At 57.5% G+C, this 23,656-nt stretch overlaps 1 protein-coding gene across 6 annotated transcripts in view; it reads left to right on the top strand.

The window, feature by feature from the left end:
- The window catches only part of SPATA33 (spermatogenesis associated 33), an 81,047-nt gene that overhangs the window by 9,673 nt on the left and 47,718 nt on the right, over nucleotides 1-23,656 (top strand). For 3 of the 6 annotated variants that reach the window (XM_034941159.3, XM_063597844.1, XM_003805782.5), the window contains exon 3: nucleotides 2,033-3,857. The exons of 1 other annotated variant lie outside the window; for it this stretch is intronic. In XM_034941159.3, coding sequence (XP_034797050.1) covers nucleotides 2,033-2,244 — 212 coding nt within the window. In that variant the 3' untranslated portion in view covers nucleotides 2,245-3,857. Of the gene's footprint in view, nucleotides 1-2,032; nucleotides 3,858-4,232; nucleotides 5,249-23,656 lie in introns of those variants that run through there. 2 more of the 6 variants (XR_010110333.1, XM_034941160.3) reach the window with 2 other exon arrangements.

Below are 23,656 nucleotides of genomic sequence, written 5' to 3' on the forward strand. Positions count from 1 at the left end.
GTGCGTGCTGGTGGTCCCAGCTACTTGGAAGGCTGAAGTGGGAGGATCATTTGAACCCAGGAAGTTGAGGCTTCAGTGAGCCATGATCATGCCACAGCATTTCAGCCTGGGCCACAGACCAAGATCCTGTCTCAAAAAGAAAAAGGGATATCTCTCAGTGCTTAGTGCAGCTGTGGGTCATTCGGCAGCTGACACAGATGAGGCTATGTAACGCAGCACTGCAGGCAGAGGGGGAGGCCAAGGCCTGAATACCCTGTCTGACTAGCCTTAGGCGGGCGACTTGGCCTCTCTGCCTCCCCCATCTGGTTAGCCTTGGGCAGTCGAGTTGGCCTCTGTGTCTCCCGTTTGACTAGCCTTGGGCAGATGGCTTGGCTTGTCTGTACCTCAGTTTTGTCTGAAATATGGGTTGTCAGAGACCTATAGCAGAAGCTGCTGTGTGTCATTATTCACTGTTCTAGGGCTCAGAACAGGCACGCGATAAAAGCCAGCACCGTTGGCCGGGCGCAGTGGCTCACGCCTGTAATCCCAGCACTTTGGGAGGCCAAGGCAGGTAGATCACCTGAGGTCGGGAGTTCAAGACCAGCCTGGCCAACATGGAGAAACCCTGTCTCTACTAATAATACAAAAATTCCCCGGGTGTGGTGGCAGGAGCCTGTAGTCCCAGTTGCTCAGGAGGCTGAGGCAGGAGAATCACTTGAACTCAGGAGGTGGAGGTTGCAGTGAGCCGAGATCACACCACTGCACTCCAGCCTGGGTGACAGAGCGAGACTCCGTCTCAAAAACTAAGAAGAAGATTAATAATAAACCAGCACTGCCATTGTCTGCAGTCCATCCTACCTCGCATCCAGGTTCGTGAGCTACCAAGTGTCCCCACAAAGCTGTAAAACAACATGGCCACTGTAGTTACGTTTCTGTAAAAAGGTGACTGAGTCTTCTAACCCTGTACCACACATATGTGTGCAGAGAGAGCCAGCTCCATCCTGCTCTCCCAGAAGCCTGAACAGCTGTGCCCGAGCTCGTAGCAGTGGCACTCCAGGAAGGGGGCAGGCGGCTGTGCCCGAGCTCGTAGCAGTGGCACTCCAGAAAGGGGGCGGGCGGCTGTGCCCGAGCTCGTAGCAGTGGCACTCCAGGAAGGGGGCGGGCGGCTGTGCCCGAGCTCGTAGCAGTGGCACTCCAGGAAGGGGGCGGGCGGCTGTGCCCGAGCTCGTAGCAGTGGCACTCCAGGAAGGGGGCGGGCGGCTGTGCCCGAGCTCGTAGCAGTGGCACTCCAGGAAGGGGGCGGGCGGCTGTGCCCGAGCTCGTAGCAGTGGCACTCCAGGAAGGGGGCGGGCGGCTGTGTCTGGGCTCGTAGCAGTGGCACTCCAGGAAGGGGGCGGGCGGCTGTGTCTGAGCTCGTTGCAGTGGCACTCCAGGAAGGGGGTGGGCGGCTGTGCCCGAGCTTGTAGCAGTGGCACTCCAGGAAGGGGCGGCCGGCCAGCCAGGAGAGCAGCCGGCGAAGGAGCACTTTTGCTTTGTACGTGGCAACGTTCGGCAGGCTCAGCAGTTTCACAGGTCTCAGGCGTTCCTTGTAACCTTAACAGGTTGAAGAAAATGTGAGCAACATCAGACATGTCCATTTCTAGAACATTCTAGTGGATGAAGTTCTGTACAGAGGGCTTTACCAGATTTAGAGACCTTTGGAGTGGAAATGATGTCTCTGAACCTTGAGCTCTGAGGCGGTTCCTGCCTGGACGTGTGCCCTCCCTCCTTCCTGTGCTGGTCGCCCTGACACCATCCTGCCACGGATAGTGGAAGTGTTTCTCCTGTTTTCTTCCCTGAAAAGGGTGTCCAGCATCAGCAACCCTCATGGCTGAGTTGCACATCCCTTAAGCCCTGGAATGTTCATGGACAGTTTTGATCACTTTTGGACTCACCCATTTCTTCTGCTAACCATACATCTAATTCCTTTACTCTGACCAGTGGCAGGAGGTGTGTGCATCGTGGAAGGAGCTTTCCACACATCTACTAAATGCCTGGATGTTTTTTCCTCTAGAGAAAGCTGATGTAAAGCAAAAGTCCAGCAGGAAGAAAGTGGTCGTTCCACAGATCATCATCACGCGAGCGTCGAATGAGACGCTAGTCAGTTGCAGTTCCAGTGGGAGTGACCAGCAGAGAACCATTCGGGAGCCGGAGGACTGGGGCCCCTACCGGCGGCACAGGAACCCCAGTACAGCAGACGCCTATAATTCACATCTCAAAGAATAAACAAGCACCTTTGCATGGCACTCGCTACTCCCTGCGATAGGCGTCTCAGGAACAGCCGCCTCACCCTGTGAGAAGCCGAGGCCCCTTCTCCAGTGCTCTCGGGGAGGTTGCACCAGGCCCACCCCACCCTGTGAGAAACTGCAGCCCCCTTCTCCAATGCTCTCGGGGAGGGTGCACCAGGGCTGCCCCACTCTGTAAGAAGCCATGGCCCCCTTCTCCAGTGCTCTCGGGGAGGGTGCACCAGGGCTGCCCCACCCTGTGAGAAGCCGCCGCCCCCTTCTCCAGTGCTCTCGGGGAGGGTGCACCAGGGCTGCCCCACCCTGTGAGAAGCCGCCGCCCCCTTCTCCATTGCTCTCGGGGAGGGTGCACCAGGGCTGCCCCACCCTGTAAGAAGCCGTGGCCCCCTTCTCCAGTGCTCTCGGGGAGGGTGCACCAGGGCTGCCCCACCCTGTAAGAAGCCGTGGCCCCCTTCTCCAGTGCTCTCGGGGAGGGTGCACCAGGGCTGCCCCACCCTGTGAGAAGCCACCGCCCCCTTCTCCAGTGCTCTCGGGGAGGGTGCACCAGGGCTGCCCCACCCTGTGAGAAGCCGCCGCCCCCTTCTCCATTGCTCTCGGGGAGGGTGCACCAGGGCTGCCCCACCCTGTAAGAAGCCGTGGCCCCCTTCTCCAGTGCTCTCGGGGAGGGTGCACCAGGGCTGCCCCACCCTGTGAGAAGCCGCCGCCCCCTTTTCCAGTGCTCTCGGGGAGGGTGCACCAGGGCTGCCCCACCCTATAAGAAGCCATGGCCCCCTTCTCCAGTGCTTTCGGGGAGTGTGCACCAGGCCCGCCCCACCTTGTGAGAAGCCGTGGCCCCCTTCTCCAGTGCTCTCGGGGAGGGTGCACCAGGCCTGCCCCCGCCTTGAGAAACTGCAGCCCCCTTCTCCATTGCTCTGGGGGAGGGTGCACCAGGGCTGCCCACCCTGTGAGAAACTGCACCCCCTTCTCCGGTGCTCTCGGGGAGGGTGCACCAGGCCCGCCCCACCCTGTGAGAAGCCATGGCCCCTTCTCCAGTGCTTTTGGGGAGGGTGCACCAGGGCCACCCCACCCTGTGAGAAGCCGTGGCCCCCTTCTCCAGTGCTTTCGGGGAGGGTACACCAGGCCCATCCCACCCTGTGAGAAGCCGTGGCCCCCTTCTCCAGTACTCTCAGGGAGGGTGCACCAGGCCCGCCCCACCCTGTGAGAAACTGCAGCCCCCTTCTCCAATGCTCTCGGGGAGGGTGCACCAGGCCCGCCCCACCTTGTCAGAAGCCGTGGCCCCCTTCTCCAGTGCTCTCAGGGAGGGTGTACCAGGCCTGCCCACGCCTTGAGAAACTGCAGCCCCCTTCTCCATTGCTCTGGGGGAGGGTGCACCAGGCCTGCCCACCCTGTGAGAAACTGCACCCCCTTCTCCGGTGCTCTCGGGGAGGGTGCACCAGGCCCGCCCCACCCTGTGAGAAGCCGCAGCCCGTTCTCCATTGCCATTTGGTCCTGCCTTCCCCAGAGCTGCTAGCAGCTCGGTCGAGGCAAGAGTGACTGGCTCAGAGAGCGAGCTTTGTGGTATTGATAAATGAATAAACTAGTATGTTCATGTTGGAAGTGGCTGGCTCTGCAGAGTGAGGGACAGCAGGTGGCATCTTACATTCTGATTTGTGGTGCACAGTTAAAACACTTCCCTTCGTTTCAGAAGGAGACAGTGTGAATACTTGGAAGTTATAGTGAATAAGATGCCTCCCAAACTTGAGGAAAAGGTCAGATTGTAAGAGCTAAACGTGAAGATGTAATGTTCCAGAACAAAGAGGCGCAGAGTCACTGAACGGGGCCCCAGGGCTCCTAGCTTGACTGTAATCTGAGTCAGCTTATGAAAAGGCCCCAAAGAAGAAAGTGGAATGTGTGCCGGGGACATGGGACAGCCATGGCACTGAGACTTTGGAAGTGGCCTTGCCAGCGCTGTCCTGTCTTTCTGGCCCACAGATGAGGGCTCCTGATTGTGGAAGGCCACGGAAGGGACCTGAACACGACGGCACGAGACAAGTTATCTCCTGTGACTGCTCCTCTCCAGCAACCCTCAGCTCAGGCTAGACTTCCCCCTGTGTTGAGAATGCCCTGCCCTGTGTGGAAGCCTGATGCATTTAGTGACAGTGTGTTAGCTTTGTTAGTTTCTAGTCTGGCCAGCAGGCTTTCCATGTGACCTCCCATTGGCTTGCTTCAGTGGCCAGTGGAGCAAGGGGTGTCCACCAGAGTCCTGGACACAGACTTCTGAGGTGGCAGCGGGAGGGAGCCTGCTCCCTGCCACACACATACAATTTCTAATCCATACAGGCCTATGTAGTATATACACACATACGCAGAGCCTTAGGAATTGTGAAAGGCCAATCAAAACTTGGGGCCCTAATTTCACTCTGCCAAAAGAAAAAAAAAATAAGCTGAAAGATGAGTCACCCAAGAAACTGCTTCCTTTTTGTTCCTAAGCAGAGAGCTACCAATAAAAAGTTAAAGTTTCTCCATAGGTAGCTACTCTGTTCACCTTCTGTGAAGTGCCAAAATTTTTTTTTTATTATTATACTTTAAGTTTTAGGGTACATGTGCACAACGTGCAGGTTTGTTACATATGCATACGTACGCCATGTTGGTGTGCTGCACCCATTAACTCGTCATTTACATTAGGTATTTCTCCTAATGCTTTCCCTCCCCCCTCCCCCTACCCCACGACAGGCCCCAGTGTGTGATGTTCCCCTTCCTGTGTCCAAGTGTTCTCATTGTTCAGTTCCCACCTATGAGTGAGAACATGCGGTGTTTGGTTTTTTGTCCTTGCGATAGTTTGCTGAGAATGATGGTTTCCAGCTTCACCCATGTCCCTGCAAAGGACATGAACTCATCCTTTTTTATGGCTGCATAGTATTCCATGGTGTATATGTGCCACATTTTCTTAATCCAGTCTATCACTGATGGGCATTTGGGTTGGTTCCAAGTCTTTGCTATTGTGAATAGTGCTGCAATAAACATACGTGTGCATGTGTCTTTATAGCAGCATGATTTATAATCCTTTGGGTATATACCCAGTAATGGGATGGCTGGGTCAAATGGTATTTCTAGTTCTAGATCCCTGAGGAATCGCCACACTGTCTTCCACAATGGTTGAACTAGTTTACAGTCCCACCAACAGTGTAAAAGCGTTCCTATTTCTCCCCATCCTCTCCAGCACCTGTTTCCTGACTTTTTAATGATCGCCATTCTAACTGGTGTGAGATGGTATCTCATTGTGGTTTTGATTTGCATTTCTCTGATGGCCAGTGATGATGAGCATTTTTTCATGTGTCTGTAGGCTGCATAAATGTCTTCTTTAGAGAAGTGTCTGTTCATATCCTTCACCCACTCTATCAAAAAGTGGGTGAAGTGCCAATTTACTGAGCACGAGACAAATACATCATTGACTCCTTTTGTCTTGTGGATTCAAGGATGTGTCCACGCCCACCCTCCTTCCCCTCCAGCTCCTCCCCTTGAAATACTGAAGCCCTCAACATCATCTTTGGAGGAAGGTACAGAGTTGGCTCTCACGCGCACATCCTTAACCTTGGCCTAATAAACCTCTAAGGTGGCTGAGACCTGTCTCAGATACTTGTTGGCTTACAAATTGGCCACCATGCAGGGACTCAGAGTGGAGGTGGCCCTGCCCTTTGGCAGGTTTCCTCCTGGTGCTTAGGACCAGTTTGGGCCTTCTTTATTGCTCAGGACAGTAGGGCAATTTGCTGAGATCCGGGAGCCCTACCACCCTCCAGAGAATCTCTGATCTCCCGAAACTTGGTTGAGGTCGAAAGTTTATTTTGTGCACAATGCCTTTTCCTTTTCCGGTGTTTTACTTGCTTCCAACAAAGAAGGCGAGTTTTCCTGTTTCCGTGATGATGGGGAGCAGGAGACTTCCCTGGAGTTTCAGCTCGGAAACATCTCGAGTTTTTCCTGATTCCACGATGGGGGAGAGCAGTCTAAAGCCTGGGCCCCATTCCTAGGTAAGTTGCTGAATTGGGGTTCTGTCTTGGAAGTTCTCCTTAATGACTAAAGCTAACATTAACTACTGGCTGGTCTTAACTTCTTACTATTAGCATGCTCAGTAAGTGTATAAATTGTGGGATTGTTTGTTTTGCTTAACTGCTTTTTGTTTATTTGTTTCTGTATTTGCTGTTTTTGCTGTTTCAGTCTTTTTCCTGTTGGATTTGACGAATTCTGTTAGACTTGGTCAAATCTGAAGCAAACTTCCAAGTTGTGGGAAACAAGCCTCTGAATTAGCTGAATTCCCACAGCTGGGAAAAAGGAAAAAAAGCCAGAAAAAGGGAAAAAAGATTTTGACCACCTGATGGGCTTTATTTGCATAACGAGGCCACCTTTTTCCAGCCAAGCCACACTCGAAGAGTAAGTGCCATCACCTCACGCTGCAGTTCGGTAGGTAGAGTCCGCCATTTTTCCACCAGGACAGCCCGGGTTTGGTTCCTACATCCTTTCTGGTTTGAAATTTGTGTTACTTTTGAAATATCAGCAGTTTGTCCCAGCTGAAATAAGGTAGTGAGATTTAAAGATTTAAAAGGATTTTCTTTTTTTTTGAGACGGAGTCTCACTATGCACCCAGGCTGGAGTGCAGTGGCGCGATCTCAGAGCTCACTGCAACCTCTGCCGCCCAGGTTCAGCCATTCTCCTGCCTCAGCCTCCCAAGTAGCTGGGATTACAGGCACTTGCCACCGCACCTGGCTAAGTTTTGCATTTTTAGTAGAGACGGGGTTTCACCACCTTGACCAGGCTGGTCATGAACTCCTGATCTTGTGGTCCACCCTCCTTGGCCTCCCAAACTGCTGGGATTACAGGCGTGAGCCACTGCGTCCAGCCAAGAGGATTTTTAAAAGGGCTTAATGGTCAAAAGTAAACTGAACTAAAAGCTGATATCGGACATATTCCAACACAGTAGCTTAATTAAGTCCGTATGCCACATACACATATACAGACCCCTGTGTAGAAAAGAAGGCACCAGACTCCTTTTTGGGGAGAAACTTCTGTTTTTCTTATGGAACTCCAAGAGTGGAAACAGACACGTTCCTCTCAGATCTTAAATTGCTTGCTATTGTATTGTGTTACCTGATTTTTTTTTTACTAAAATAGTTGACACAGGACTTTTTGGGGTGCTGCTTCTCTAGCTGGAGGCCTCTGTGGCCGGTGGTGCCCCTACCCGGGTCTCCTGGGCTCCAGGGTTGGCCCTGGAGTACCCCGCCCACCTAGCCCGGCCGTGGGATCCGCCCTCAGCCCATGGCTGGACTGCGCGTGCGCACGCCGCAACCCGCTTCTGCCTTGAGCACTGGAGTCTGGACAAGGGGAATGTGGTGGCGCCCAAAACATGGAGATGCCAGGAACGGCAGAGCCCCAAGGCTGTCACAGCTCGATTGTTCCCCCCGCCTGCGGTCTGGTGAGTGGGGGTGTGTTACAGTGTCACCCCCCCCCAAGGAACCGCAGAGCCCCAAGGGTGTCACAGCGTGATTGTTCCCCCTGCCTGTGGTCTGGTGAGTGGGAGTGTGTTACAGTGTCACCCTCCCTTTTTTTTTTTTTTTTTGAGACAGAGTCTCACTCTATCACTAGGCCAGAGTGCAGTGGCACAGTCTCGGCTCACTGCAACCTCCGCCTCCTGGGTTCAAGCGATTCTCCTACCTCAGCCTCCCAAGTAGCTGGGAGTACAGGTGCGTGCCACCACACCCAGCTAATTTTTTTTTTTTTTGAGACAGAGTTTCTCTCTTGTTGCCCAGGCTGGAGTACAATGGCACGATCGCAGCTCACTGCAACCTCCACCTCCCGGGTTCAAGCGATTCTCCTGCCTTAGCCTCCTGAGTAGCTGGAATTACAGGCATGCACCACCATGCCCAGCTAATTTTTTGTATTTTTAGTAGAGACAGGGTTTCTCCATGTTGGTCAGGCTAATCTTGAACTCCTGACCTCAGGTGATCCGCCCGCCTCAGCCTCCCAAAGTGCTAGGATTACAGGCATGAGCCACCACACCCAGCCAGCTTTTGTATTTTCAGTAGAGATGGGGTTTTACCATGTTGGCCAGGATGGTCTTGATCTCTTGACATTGTGATCTGCTCACGTCAGCCTCCCAAAGTGCTGGGATTACAGGTGTGAGCCACCAGTCCTGGCCGTCACCCCCTTTTTGAATCTGTGATTCAGCAAGTCCCAAATTCTTCTCCCATGTCCAAGAAAAATGAAGTTATGCAGACAACTGGAGGGTGAGCAGGACAACGTTTTGTTGAGCAACAGAACAGTTCTCAGTGAAGAGGGGAGCCGAAGTGGGCAGCCCCCTACTCAAAGTTGGGTAGGCCCCCACTGAAGTCCCCCACCATGCACAGCCTATAATTTTATCTTTGACTTGGCATTCTTTTTTTTTTTTTTTTTTTTTTGAGACAGAGTCTTGCTCTGTTGCCCAGGCCGGAATGCAGTGGTGCGATCTCGGCTCGCTGCAACCTCTGCCTCCAGGGATCAAGTGTTCTCCTGCCTCAGCCTCCTGAGTAGCTGGGATTACAGGTGCCCGCCACTACACCTGGCTAATTTTTTGTTTGTTTGTTTGTTTGTTTTTTGAGACGGAGTCTTGCTCTGTTGCCCAGGCTGGAGTGCAGCGGCGTGATCTCTGCTCACTGCAAGCTCCACCTCCCGGGTTCACGCCATTCTCCTGCCTCAGCCTCCCCAGTAGATGGGACTACAGGCGCCCGCCACCACGCCCAGCTAATTTTTTGTATTTTTAGTAGAGATGGGGTTTCACCGTGTTAGCCAGGATGGTCTCGATCTCCTGACCTCATGATCCGCCCGCCTCGTCCTCCCAAAGTGCTGGGATTACAGGCGTGAGCCACTGCACCCAGCCTAATTTTTGTATTTTTAATAGAGACAGGGTTTCACCATGTTGGTCAGGCTGGTCTTGAACTCCTGACCTCATGATCTGCCTGCCTCGGCCTCCCAAAGTTCTGGGATTACAGGTAACATTCATTTTTAATGTCCCTCTAACACACCCAGACTCTCCCTCTGTATTTTGAGATGTAAATTTTGCTATCTGATTTTTCACCTAAGAGTTCTTCCTTTGGTATGTCAATTTAGGGCTATCAAGCTGAAAATTGCCTAAGACAATGAAACAGGTTATCAAGAAATTGGAAGTTTAGGCCGGGTGCAATGGTTCACGCCTGTAATCCCAACACATTGGGAGGCCAAGGCAGGCGGATCACTTGAGGTCAGGAGTTCAAGACCAGCCTGGCCAAGATGGTGAAACCCCATCTTTACTAAAAATACAAAAATTAACTGGGTGTGGTGGCACGTACCTGTAATCCCAGCTACTTGGGAGGCTGAGGCAGGAGAATCGCTTGAACCTGGGAGGCGGAGGTTGCAGTGAGCTGAGATTGCGCCATTGTACTCCAGCCTGGGCAACAAGAGCGAAACTCCATCTTAAAAAAAAAAAATACAAATATTAGCCGGGCATGGTGGCAGGTGCCTGTAATCCCAGCTACCCAGGAGTCTGAGGCAGGAGAATCTCTTGAACCCAAGAGGTGGAGGTTGCAGTGAGTTGAGACTGTGCCAGTGTACTCCAGCCTGGGTGACAGAGTGAGACTCCAACTCAAAAAAAAAAAAAAAAAAAGATTGAAAGAAAGAAATTGTAAGTTTAAAATAGTAGAAAAAAAAGAAGGGGTCTTATGCATCTTCTGTGTGTTGAATGCATCTATGTATCTATGAGTCATGTATACAGTGTTTCACTACGAAAAATATATAAAAGAGTTTTAATTAATTGGGTTAAAGGAAAAAAAGCACTTAAATACTGTATCAGAAAAATATAAACTTTTTTTTTTTTTTTTTGGAGACAGAATGTTGCACTGTCACCCAGGCTGGAGTGCAGTGGTGCTATCTTGGCTCACTGCAAGCTCCGCCTCCCGGGTTCACGCCATTCTCCTGCCTCAGCCTCCTGAGTAGCTGGGACTACAGGCGCCTGCCACCACACCCGGCTAATTTTTTGTATTTTTAGTAGAGATGGGGTTTCACTGTGGTAGCCAGGATGGTCTTGATCTCCTGACCTTGTGATCCGCCCAGCCTGGCTAATTTAAAAAAAAATATTTTTATAGTAGGCTGAGGCGGGAGAATGGCATGAATCCGGGAGGCGGAGCTTGCAGTGAGCCGAGACTGCGCCACTGCACTCCAGCCTGGACAACAGAGTGAGACTCCATCTCAAAAAAAAATTTATTTTAAATAAACAAATAAATAAGTACAGATGTAAAGATAGCTATAAGGAGATATTTTTAGTATGAAAAGTTAAAAGGAAAATAATTTCATATGAGAAAGAATCTCGTATGGTAAATTTTTGTTCTAAAATGGCTAGTTATTTTGGAAAGAGGGATGTTCAGGATAAAACAGGAAGTCCAAGTATATCATAAATGGTTTGTGTAAGTTTTGATAAAGTTTGTAAAAAGCTTTTTTTTTTTTTTAAGATGGAGTCTCACTTTGTTGTCTGGGCTGGAGTACAGTGGTGCAATTTTGGCCTATGTCAGATTAACAAGGCTTTCTTGGAGCATTAACCCACTCTTTAATTTAAAAAAAAGTTATAAAAATGTTTATGGAAATTATCTTTTTTGTTTTTGAGACAGAGTTTGGCTCTTGTTGCCTAAGTTGGAGTACAGTGGTGTAACCTCAGCTCACTGCAACCTCTGCCTCCTAGGTTCAAGCAATTCTTCTGGCTCAGGCTCCCAAATAGCTGAGATTACAGGCACCCACAACCATGCCTGGCTAATTTTTGTATTTTTGGTAGAGACGTGGTTTTTCCATGTTGGCCAGGCTGGTCTCGAACTCCTGACGTCAGGTGATTGACCTGCCTCGGCCTCCCAAAGTGCTGAGATTACAGGTGTGAGCCACCGCACCCAGCCTTATGGCCTTATTTTTTTTTTTTTTTTTTTTTTTTTAGGTGGAGTCTTGTTCTGTCACCCAGACTGAAGTGCAGTGATGTGATCTCTGCTCACTGCAACCTCCACCTCCCAGGTTCAAGCAATTCTCCTGGCTCAGCCTCCCAAGTAGCTGGGATCACAGATGCACACTACCACACCTGGCTACTTTTTGTATTTTTAGGAAAGATGAGGTTTTGCCATGTTGGTCAGGCTGGTCTTGAACTCCTGACCTCAAGTGATCCGCCTGCCTTGGCCTCCCAAAGTACTAGGATTACAGGCGTGAGACACCACACCCAGCCTGAAAATTATATCTTATGGTCAAGATGATTACAATTTAATAGACTTGTTTATAAAGTTTTAGAGAGATTTAATTGGCCTTATGCTGTCTTTATCTTTTGAGAAATTCCCTCAAAGAATAAAGGTTTCTACATTTTTTTTTTGAAATCTTTGAGTTAGCTCAGCACCATAGGAAACGTAAAAACAGAAAAAAAAAATAAGAAAATAAAAACAGAGAAATCTGTGAGTTATCACTATGGCTAAGTGAATGACTTATTTTACAATGACCTGGGATCCTATTTAGTGATAGCAACTGTTTTAAAACTTTTTCTAGGCCAGGCACGGTGGCTCACACCTGTAATCCCAGCACTTTGGGAGGCCGAGATGGGCGAATCAAGAGGTCAGGAAATCAAGACCATCCTAGCTAACATGGTGAAACCCTGTCTTTACTGATAATACAAAAAATTAGCTGGGCGTGGTTGCAGGCGCCTGTAGTCTCAGCTACTTGGGAGACTGAGGCAGGAGAATGGCGTGAACCTGGGAGGCAGAGCTTGCAGTGAGCCAAGATTGCACCACTGCACTCCAGCCTGGGTAACAGAGTGAGACTCTGTCTCAAATAAAAACAAAAAACAAAACAAAACACTTTTTATATTTGACAAACTTTCCAAAATCAAATTCTTTCTTCAGTCCTCATTAATTTTTGTGTGTGTGTGTCTGATGGAGTCTCACTGTGTTGCCCCAGCTGGAGTGCAGTGGCACAATCTTGGCTCACTGCAACGTCCACCTCCCAGGTTCAAGCGATTCTCCTGCCTCAGCCTCCCAAGTAGCTGGAACTACAGGTGCCCGCCACCACACCTGGCTAATTTTTATATATTTTTTTCTTTTTGAGATAGAGTCTTGCTCTGTCACCAAGGCTGGAGTGCAGTGGCACGATCTCAGCTCACTGCAAGCTCCACCTCCCGGGTTCATACCATTCTCCTGTCTCAGTCTCTTGAGTAGCTGGGACTACAGGCGCCTGCCACCATGCCCAGCTAATTTTTTTGTGTTTTTTAGTAGATACAGGGTTTCACTGTGTTAGCCAGGATAGTCTCCATCTCCTGACCTCATGATCCACCTGCCTCAGCCTCCCAAAGTGCTGGGATTACAGGCGTGAGTCACCTGCCTCGGCCTCCCACAGTGCTGGGGTTACAGGTGTGAGCCACTGCGCCAGGCCTCCCAAGGTGTTGGGATTACAGGCGTGAGCCACCGCTCCCAGCCCCCCACACTGCTAGGATTACAGGTGTGAGCCGCCGCACCCAGCCCCCCACACTGCTAGGATTACAGGTGTGAGCCACCGCTCCCAGCCCCCCACACTGCTAGGATTACAGGTGTGAGCCACCGCTCCCAGCCCCCCACACTGCTAGGATTACAGGTGTGAGCCACCGCTCCCAGCCCCCCACACTGCTAGGATTACAGGCGTGAGCCACCGCTCCCAGCCCCCCACACTGCTAGGATTACAGGTGTGAGCCACCGCTCCCAGCCCCCCACACTGCTGGGATTACAGGTGTGAGCCACCGCTCCCAGCCCCCCACACTGCTAGGATTACAGGCGTGAGCCACCGCTCCCAGCCCCCCACACTGCTAGGATTACAGGTGTGAGCCACCGCTCCCAGCCCCCCACACTGCTAGGATTACAGGTGTGAGCCACCGCTCCCAGCCCCCCACACTGCTAGGATTACAGGCGTGAGCCACCGCTCCCAGCCCCCCACACTGCTAGGATTACAGGCGTGAGCCACCGCTCCCAGCCCCCCACACTGCTAGGATTACAGGCGTGAGCCACCGCTCCCAGCCCCCCACACTGCTAGGATTACAGGCGTGAGCCACCGCTCCCAGCCCCCCACACTGCTAGGATTACAGGTGTGAGCCACCGCTCCCAGCCCCCCACACTGCTAGGATTACAGGCGTGAGCCACCGCTCCCAGCCCCCCACACTGCTAGGATTACAGGCGTGAGCCACCGCTCCCAGCCCCCCACACTGCTAGGATTACAGGCGTGAGCCACCGCTCCCAGCCCCCCACACTGCTAGGATTACAGGCGTGAGCCACCGCTCCCAGCCCCCCACACTGCTAGGATTACAGGCGTGAGCCACCGCTCCCAGCCCCCCACACTGCTAGGATTACAGGTGTGAGCCACCGCTCCCAGCCCCCCACACTGCTAGGATTACAGGTGTGAGCCACCGCTCCCAGCCCCCCACACTGCTAGGATTACAGGCGTGAGCCACCGCTCCCAGCCCCCCACACTGCTAGGATTACAGGCGTGAGCCACCGCTCCCAGCCCCCCACACTGCTAGGATTACAGGCGTGAGCCACCGCTCCCAGCCCCCCACACTGCTAGGATTACAGGCGTGAGCCACCGCTCCCAGCCCCCCACACTGCTAGGATTACAGGTGTGAGCCACCGCTCCCAGCCCCCCACACTGCTGGGATTACAGGTGTGAGCCACCGCTCCCAGCCCCCCACACTGCTGGGATTACAGGTGTGAGCCACCGCTCCCAGCCCCCCACACTGCTAGGATTACAGGTGTGAGCCACCGCTCCCAGCCCCCCACACTGCTAGGATTACAGGCGTGAGCCACCGCTCCCAGCCCCCCACACTGCTAGGATTACAGGTGTGAGTCACCTGCCTCGGCCTCCCACACTGCTAGGATTACAGGCGTGAGCCACCGCTCCCAGCCCCCCACACTGCTAGGATTACAGGTGTGAGTCACCTGCCTCGGCCTCCCACACTGCTAGGATTACAGGCGTGAGCCACCGCTCCCAGCCCCCCACACTGCTAGGATTACAGGTGTGAGCCACCGCTCCCAGCCCCCCACACTGCTAGGATTACAGGTGTGAGCCACCGCTCCCAGCCCCCCACACTGCTAGGATTACAGGCGTGAGCCACCGCTCCCAGCCCCCCACACTGCTAGGATTACAGGTGTGAGCCACCGCTCCCAGCCCCCCACACTGCTAGGATTACAGGTGTGAGCCACCGCTCCCAGCCCCCCACACTGCTAGGATTACAGGTGTGAGCTGCCGCTCCCAGCCCCCCACACTGCTAGGATTACAGGCGTGAGCTGCCGCTCCCAGCCCCCCACACTGCTAGGATTACAGGTGTGAGCTGCCGCACCCAGCCCCCCACACTGCTAGGATTACAGGCGTGAGCTGCCGCTCCCAGCCCCCCACACTGCTAGGATTACAGGTGTGAGCCACCGCTCCCAGCCCCCCACACTGCTGGGATTACAGGCGTGAGCTGCCGCTCCCAGCCCCCCACACTGCTGGGATTACAGGTGTGAGCCACCGCTCCCAGCCCCCCACACTGCTAGGATTACAGGTGTGAGCTGCCGCACCCAGCCCCCCACACTGCTGGGATTACAGGTGTGAGCCACCGCTCCCAGCCCCCCACACTGCTGGGATTACAGGTGTGAGCTGCCGCTCCCAGCCCCCCACACTGCTAGGATTACAGGCGTGAGCTGCCGCTCCCAGCCCCCCACACTGCTAGGATTACAGGCGTGAGCTGCCGCTCCCAGCCCCCCACACTGCTAGGATTACAGGCGTGAGCTGCCGCTCCCAGCCCCCCACACTGCTAGGATTACAGGCGTGAGCTGCCGCTCCCAGCCCCCCACACTGCTAGGATTACAGGTGTGAGCTGCCGCACCCAGCCCCCCACACTGCTGGGATTACAGGTGTGAGCCACCGCTCCCAGCCCCCCACACTGCTAGGATTACAGGTGTGAGCCACCGCTCCCAGCCCCCCACACTGCTAGGATTACAGGTGTGAGCTGCCGCACCCAGCCCCCCACACTGCTGGGATTACAGGTGTGAGCCACCGCTCCCAGCCCCCCACACTGCTGGGATTACAGGTGTGAGCTGCCGCACCCAGCCCCCCACACTGCTGGGATTACAGGTGTGAGCCACCGCTCCCAGCCCCCCACACTGCTAGGATTACAGGTGTGAGCTGCCGCACCCAGCCCCCCACACTGCTGGGATTACAGGTGTGAGCCACCGCTCCCAGCCCCCCACACTGCTGGGATTACAGGTGTGAGCTGCCGCACCCAGCCCCCCACACTGCTGGGATTACAGGTGTGAGCCACCGCTCCCAGCCCCCCACACTGCTGGGATTACAGGTGTGAGCTGCCGCACCCAGCCCCCCACACTGCTGGGATTACAGGTGTGAGCCACCGCTCCCAGCCCCCCACACTGCTGGGATTACAGGTGTGAGCTGCCGCTCCCAGCCCCCCACACTGCTGGGATTACAGGTGTGAGCCACCGCTCCCAGCCCCCCACACTGCTAGGATTACAGGTGTGAGCTGCCGCACCCAGCCCCCCACACTGCTGGGATTACAGGTGTGAGCCACCGCTCCCAGCCCCCCACACTGCTGGGATTACAGGTGTGAGCTGCCGCTCCCAGCCCCCCACACTGCTAGGATTACAGGTGTGAGCTGCCGCTCCCAGCCCCCCACACTGCTAGGATTACAGGCGTGAGCTGCCGCTCCCAGCCCCCCACACTGCTAGGATTACAGGTGTGAGCTGCCGCTCCCAGCCCCCCACACTGCTAGGATTACAGGCGTGAGCTGCCGCTCCCAGCCCCCCACACTGCTAGGATTACAGGTGTGAGCCACCGCTCCCAGCCCCCCACACTGCTGGGATTACAGGTGTGAGCTGCCGCTCCCAGCCCCCCACACTGCTAGGATTACAGGTGTGAGTCACCTGCCTCGGCCTCCCACACTGCTAGGATTACAGGCGTGAGCCACCGCTCCCAGCCCCCCACACTGCTAGGATTACAGGTGTGAGTCACCTGCCTCGGCCTCCCACACTGCTAGGATTACAGGCGTGAGCTGCCGCACCCAGCCCCCCACACTGCTAGGATTACAGGTGTGAGCTGCCGCACCCAGCCCCCCACACTGCTAGGATTACAGGTGTGAGCCACCGCTCCCAGCCCCCCACACTGCTAGGATTACAGGTGTGAGCTGCCGCTCCCAGCCCCCCACACTGCTAGGATTACAGGTGTGAGCTGCCGCTCCCAGCCCCCCACACTGCTAGGATTACAGGTGTGAGCTGCCGCTCCCAGCCCCCCACACTGCTAGGATTACAGGTGTGAGCTGCCGCTCCCAGCCCCCCACACTGCTGGGATTACAGGTGTGAGCTGCCGCTCCCAGCCCCCCACACTGCTGGGATTACAGGTGTGAGCTGCCGCTCCCAGCCCCCCACACTGCTAGGATTACAGGTGTGAGCTGCCGCTCCCAGCCCCCCACACTGCTAGGATTACAGGTGTGCGCTGCCGCTCCCAGCCCCCCACACTGCTAGGATTACAGGTGTGAGCTGCCGCTCCCAGCCCCCCACACTGCTGAGATTACAGGTGTGAGCCGCCGCTCCCAGCCCCCCACACTGCTAGGATTACAGGTGTGAGCCACCGCTCCCAGCCCCCCACACTGCTGGGATTACAGGTGTGAGCTGCCGCTCCCAGCCCCCCACACTGCTAGGATTACAGGTGTGAGCCGCCGCTCCCAGCCCCCCACACTGCTGGGATTACAGGTGTGAGCCGCCGCTCCCAGCCCCCCACACTGCTAGGATTACAGGTGTGAGCTGCCGCTCCCAGCCCCCCACACTGCTAGGATTACAGGTGTGAGCTGCCGCTCCCAGCCCCCCACACTGCTAGGATTACAGGTGTGAGCTGCCGCACCCAGCCCCCCACACTGCTAGGATTACAGGTGTGAGCCGCCGCACCCAGCTCCCCACACTGCTAGGATTACAGGCGTGAGCCGCCGCTCCCAGCCCCCCACACTGCTAGGATTACAGGTGTGAGCCACCGCTCCCAGCCCCCCACACTGCTAGGATTACAGGTGTGAGCTGCCGCACCCAGCCCCCCACACTGCTAGGATTACAGGTGTGAGCTGCCGCTCCCAGCTCCCCACACTGCTAGGATTACAGGCGTGAGCCACCGCTCCCAGCCCCCCACACTGCTAGGATTACAGGTGTGAGCCACCGCTCCCAGCCCCCCACACTGCTAGGATTACAGGTGTGAGCCACCGCTCCCAGCCCCCCACACTGCTAGGATTACAGGTGTGAGCCGCCGCTCCCAGCCCCCCACACTGCTAGGATTACAGGCGTGAGCCACCGCTCCCAGCCCCCCACACTGCTAGGATTACAGGTGTGAGCCACCGCTCCCAGCCCCCCACACTGCTAGGATTACAGGTGTGAGCTGCCGCACCCAGCCCCCCACACTGCTAGGATTACAGGCGTGAGCCACCGCTCCCAGCCCCCCACACTGCTAGGATTACAGGTGTGAGCCACCGCTCCCAGCCCCCCACACTGCTAGGATTACAGGTGTGAGCCGCCGCTCCCAGCCCCCCACACTGCTAGGATTACAGGCGTGAGCCACCGCTCCCAGCCCCCCACACTGCTAGGATTACAGGTGTGAGCCACCGCTCCCAGCCCCCCACACTGCTAGGATTACAGGTGTGAGCCGCCGCTCCCAGCCCCCCACACTGCTAGGATTACAGGTGTGAGCCACCGCTCCCAGCCCCCCACACTGCTAGGATTACAGGTGTGAGCTGCCGCTCCCAGCCCCCCACACTGCTAGGATTACAGGCGTGAGCCACCGCTCCCAGCCCCCCACACTGCTAGGATTACAGGTGTGAGCCACCGCTCCCAGCCCCCCACACTGCTAGGATTACAGGTGTGAGCTGCCGCACCCAGCCCCCCACACTGCTGGGATTACAGGTGTGAGCTGCCGCTCCCAGCCCCCCACACTGCTGGGATTACAGGTGTGAGCTGCCGCACCCAGCCCCCCACACTGCTGGGATTACAGGTGTGAGCTGCCGCTCCCAGCCCCCCACACTGCTGGGATTACAGGTGTGAGCTGCCGCACCCAGCCCCCCACACTGCTGGGATTACAGGTGTGAGCTGCCGCTCCCAGCCCCCCACACTGCTGGGATTACAGGTGTGAGCTGCCGCTCCCAGCCCCCCACACTGCTGGGATTACAGGTGTGAGCTGCCGCTCCCAGCCCCCCACACTGCTGGGATTACAGGTGTGAGCTGCCGCACCCAGCCCCCCACACTGCTGGGATTACAGGTGTGAGCTGCCGCACCCAGCCCCCCACACTGCTGGGATTACAGGTGTGAGCTGCCGCACCCAGCCCCCCACACTGCTGGGATTACAGGTGTGAGCTGCCGCACCCAGCCCCCCACACTGCTGGGATTACAGGTGTGAGCCGCCGCACCCAGCCCCCCACACTGCTGGGATTACAGGTGTGAGCCGCCGCTCCCAGCCCCCCACACTGCTGGGATTACAGGTGTGAGCCGCCGCTCCCAGCCCCCCACACTGCTAGGATTACAGGTGTGAGCCGCCGCTCCCAGCCCCCCACACTGCTAGGATTACAGGTGTGAGCCACCGCTCCCAGCCCCCCACACTGCTGGGATTACAGGTGTGAGCCACCGCTCCCAGCCCCCCACACTGCTGGGATTACAGGTGTGAGCCGCCGCTCCCAGCCCCCCACACTGCTGGGATTACAGGTGTGAGCCGCCGCTCCCAGCCCCCCACACTGCTAGGATTACAGGTGTGAGCCACCGCTCCCAGCCCCCCACACTGCTAGGATTACAGGTGTGAGCCGCCGCTCCCAGCCCCCCACACTGCTAGGATTACAGGTGTGAGCCACCGCTCCCAGCCCCCCACACTGCTGGGATTACAGGTGTGAGCCACCGCTCCCAGCCCCCCACACTGCTAGGATTACAGGCGTGAGCCACCGCTCCCAGCCCCCCACACTGCTGGGATTACAGGCGTGAGCCACCGCTCCCAGCCCCCCACACTGCTAGGATTACAGGCGTGAGCCACCGCTCCCAGCCCCCCACACTGCTGGGATTACAGGTGTGAGCCGCCGCTCCCAGCCCCCCACACTGCTAGGATTACAGGCGTGAGCCACCGCTCCCAGCCCCCCACACTGCTGGGATTACAGGTGTGAGCCACCGCTCCCAGCCCCCCACACTGCTGGGATTACAGGTGTGAGCCACCGCTCCCAGCCCCCCACACTGCTGGGATTACAGGTGTGAGCCACCGCTCCCAGCCCCCCACACTGCTGGGATTACAGGTGTGAGCTGCCGCTCCCAGCCCCCCACACTGCTGGGATTACAGGTGTGAGCTGCCGCTCCCAGCCCCCCACACTGCTAGGATTACAGGTGTGAGCTGCCGCTCCCAGCTCCCCACACTGCTAGGATTACAGGCGTGAGCCACCGCTCCCAGCCCCCCACACTGCTAGGATTACAGGTGTGAGCCACCGCTCCCAGCCCCCCACACTGCTAGGATTACAGGTGTGAGCCACCGCTCCCAGCCCCCCACACTGCTAGGATTACAGGTGTGAGCCGCCGCTCCCAGCCCCCCACACTGCTAGGATTACAGGCGTGAGCCACCGCTCCCAGCCCCCCACACTGCTAGGATTACAGGTGTGAGCCACCGCTCCCAGCCCCCCACACTGCTAGGATTACAGGTGTGAGCTGCCGCACCCAGCCCCCCACACTGCTAGGATTACAGGCGTGAGCCACCGCTCCCAGCCCCCCACACTGCTAGGATTACAGGTGTGAGCCACCGCTCCCAGCCCCCCACACTGCTAGGATTACAGGTGTGAGCCGCCGCTCCCAGCCCCCCACACTGCTAGGATTACAGGCGTGAGCCACCGCTCCCAGCCCCCCACACTGCTAGGATTACAGGTGTGAGCCACCGCTCCCAGCCCCCCACACTGCTAGGATTACAGGTGTGAGCTGCCGCTCCCAGCCCCCCACACTGCTAGGATTACAGGTGTGAGCCACCGCTCCCAGCCCCCCACACTGCTAGGATTACAGGTGTGAGCTGCCGCTCCCAGCCCCCCACACTGCTAGGATTACAGGCGTGAGCCACCGCTCCCAGCCCCCCACACTGCTAGGATTACAGGTGTGAGCCACCGCTCCCAGCCCCCCACACTGCTAGGATTACAGGTGTGAGCTGCCGCACCCAGCCCCCCACACTGCTGGGATTACAGGTGTGAGCTGCCGCTCCCAGCCCCCCACACTGCTGGGATTACAGGTGTGAGCTGCCGCACCCAGCCCCCCACACTGCTGGGATTACAGGTGTGAGCTGCCGCTCCCAGCCCCCCACACTGCTGGGATTACAGGTGTGAGCTGCCGCACCCAGCCCCCCACACTGCTGGGATTACAGGTGTGAGCTGCCGCTCCCAGCCCCCCACACTGCTGGGATTACAGGTGTGAGCTGCCGCTCCCAGCCCCCCACACTGCTGGGATTACAGGTGTGAGCTGCCGCTCCCAGCCCCCCACACTGCTGGGATTACAGGTGTGAGCTGCCGCACCCAGCCCCCCACACTGCTGGGATTACAGGTGTGAGCTGCCGCACCCAGCCCCCCACACTGCTGGGATTACAGGTGTGAGCTGCCGCACCCAGCCCCCCACACTGCTGGGATTACAGGTGTGAGCTGCCGCACCCAGCCCCCCACACTGCTGGGATTACAGGTGTGAGCCGCCGCACCCAGCCCCCCACACTGCTGGGATTACAGGTGTGAGCCGCCGCTCCCAGCCCCCCACACTGCTGGGATTACAGGTGTGAGCCGCCGCTCCCAGCCCCCCACACTGCTAGGATTACAGGTGTGAGCCGCCGCTCCCAGCCCCCCACACTGCTAGGATTACAGGTGTGAGCCACCGCTCCCAGCCCCCCACACTGCTGGGATTACAGGTGTGAGCCACCGCTCCCAGCCCCCCACACTGCTGGGATTACAGGTGTGAGCCGCCGCTCCCAGCCCCCCACACTGCTGGGATTACAGGTGTGAGCCGCCGCTCCCAGCCCCCCACACTGCTAGGATTACAGGTGTGAGCCACCGCTCCCAGCCCCCCACACTGCTAGGATTACAGGTGTGAGCCGCCGCTCCCAGCCCCCCACACTGCTAGGATTACAGGTGTGAGCCACCGCTCCCAGCCCCCCACACTGCTGGGATTACAGGTGTGAGCCACCGCTCCCAGCCCCCCACACTGCTAGGATTACAGGCGTGAGCCACCGCTCCCAGCCCCCCACACTGCTGGGATTACAGGTGTGAGCCACCGCTCCCAGCCCCCCACACTGCTAGGATTACAGGCGTGAGCCGCCGCTCCCAGCCCCCCACACTGCTGGGATTACAGGTGTGAGCCGCCGCTCCCAGCCCCCCACACTGCTAGGATTACAGGCGTGAGCCACCGCTCCCAGCCCCCCACACTGCTGGGATTACAGGTGTGAGCCACCGCTCCCAGCCCCCCACACTGCTGGGATTACAGGTGTGAGCCACCGCTCCCAGCCCCCCACACTGCTGGGATTACAGGTGTGAGCCACCGCTCCCAGCCCCCCACACTGCTGGGATTACAGGTGTGAGCTGCCGCTCCCAGCCCCCCACACTGCTGGGATTACAGGTGTGAGCTGCCGCTCCCAGCCCCCCACACTGCTGGGATTACAGGTGTGAGCTGCCGCTCCCAGCCCCCCACACTGCTGGGATTACAGGTGTGAGCTGCCGCTCCCAGCCCCCCACACTGCTGGGATTACAGGTGTGAGCTGCCGCTCCCAGCCCCCCACACTGCTGGGATTACAGGTGTGAGCTGCCGCTCCCAGCCCCCCACACTGCTGGGATTACAGGTGTGAGCCACCGCTCCCAGCCCCCACACTGCTGGGATTACAGGTGTGAGCTGCCGCTCCCAGCCCCCCACACTGCTGGGATTACAGGTGTGAGCTGCCGCTCCCAGCCCCCCACACTGCTGGGATTACAGGTGTGAGCTGCCGCTCCCAGCCCCCCACACTGCTAGGATTACAGGTGTGAGCCACCGCTCCCAGCCCCCCACACTGCTAGGATTACAGGTGTGAGCCGCCGCTCCCAGCCCCCCACACTGCTAGGATTACAGGTGTGAGCCACCGCTCCCAGCCCCCCACACTGCTAGGATTACAGGCGTGAGCTGCCGCTCCCAGCCCCCCACACTGCTGGGATTACAGGTGTGAGCCGCCGCTCCCAGCCCCCCACACTGCTGGGATTACAGGTGTGAGCCGCCGCTCCCAGCCCCCCACACTGCTAGGATTACAGGCGTGAGCCACCGCTCCCAGCCCCCCACACTGCTGGGATTACAGGTGTGAGCCACCGCTCCCAGCCCCCCACACTGCTAGGATTACAGGTGTGAGCCACCGCTCCCAGCCCCCCACACTGCTAGGATTACAGGTGTGAGCTGCCGCACCCAGCCCCCCACACTGCTGGGATTACAGGTGTGAGCTGCCGCTCCCAGCCCCCCACACTGCTGGGATTACAGGTGTGAGCTGCCGCACCCAGCCCCCCACACTGCTGGGATTACAGGTGTGAGCTGCCGCTCCCAGCCCCCCACACTGCTGGGATTACAGGTGTGAGCTGCCGCACCCAGCCCCCCACACTGCTGGGATTACAGGTGTGAGCTGCCGCTCCCAGCCCCCCACACTGCTGGGATTACAGGTGTGAGCTGCCGCTCCCAGCCCCCCACACTGCTGGGATTACAGGTGTGAGCTGCCGCTCCCAGCCCCCCACACTGCTGGGATTACAGGTGTGAGCTGCCGCACCCAGCCCCCCACACTGCTGGGATTACAGGTGTGAGCTGCCGCACCCAGCCCCCCACACTGCTGGGATTACAGGTGTGAGCTGCCGCACCCAGCCCCCCACACTGCTGGGATTACAGGTGTGAGCTGCCGCACCCAGCCCCCCACACTGCTGGGATTACAGGTGTGAGCCGCCGCACCCAGCCCCCCACACTGCTGGGATTACAGGTGTGAGCCGCCGCTCCCAGCCCCCCACACTGCTGGGATTACAGGTGTGAGCCGCCGCTCCCAGCCCCCCACACTGCTAGGATTACAGGTGTGAGCCGCCGCTCCCAGCCCCCCACACTGCTAGGATTACAGGTGTGAGCCACCGCTCCCAGCCCCCCACACTGCTGGGATTACAGGTGTGAGCCACCGCTCCCAGCCCCCCACACTGCTGGGATTACAGGTGTGAGCCGCCGCTCCCAGCCCCCCACACTGCTGGGATTACAGGTGTGAGCCGCCGCTCCCAGCCCCCCACACTGCTAGGATTACAGGTGTGAGCCACCGCTCCCAGCCCCCCACACTGCTAGGATTACAGGTGTGAGCCGCCGCTCCCAGCCCCCCACACTGCTAGG

The sequence above is a fragment of the Pan paniscus genome, chromosome 18, assembly GCF_029289425.2.
Source record: "Pan paniscus chromosome 18, NHGRI_mPanPan1-v2.0_pri, whole genome shotgun sequence".
NCBI lineage: Eukaryota > Metazoa > Chordata > Mammalia > Primates > Hominidae > Pan > Pan paniscus.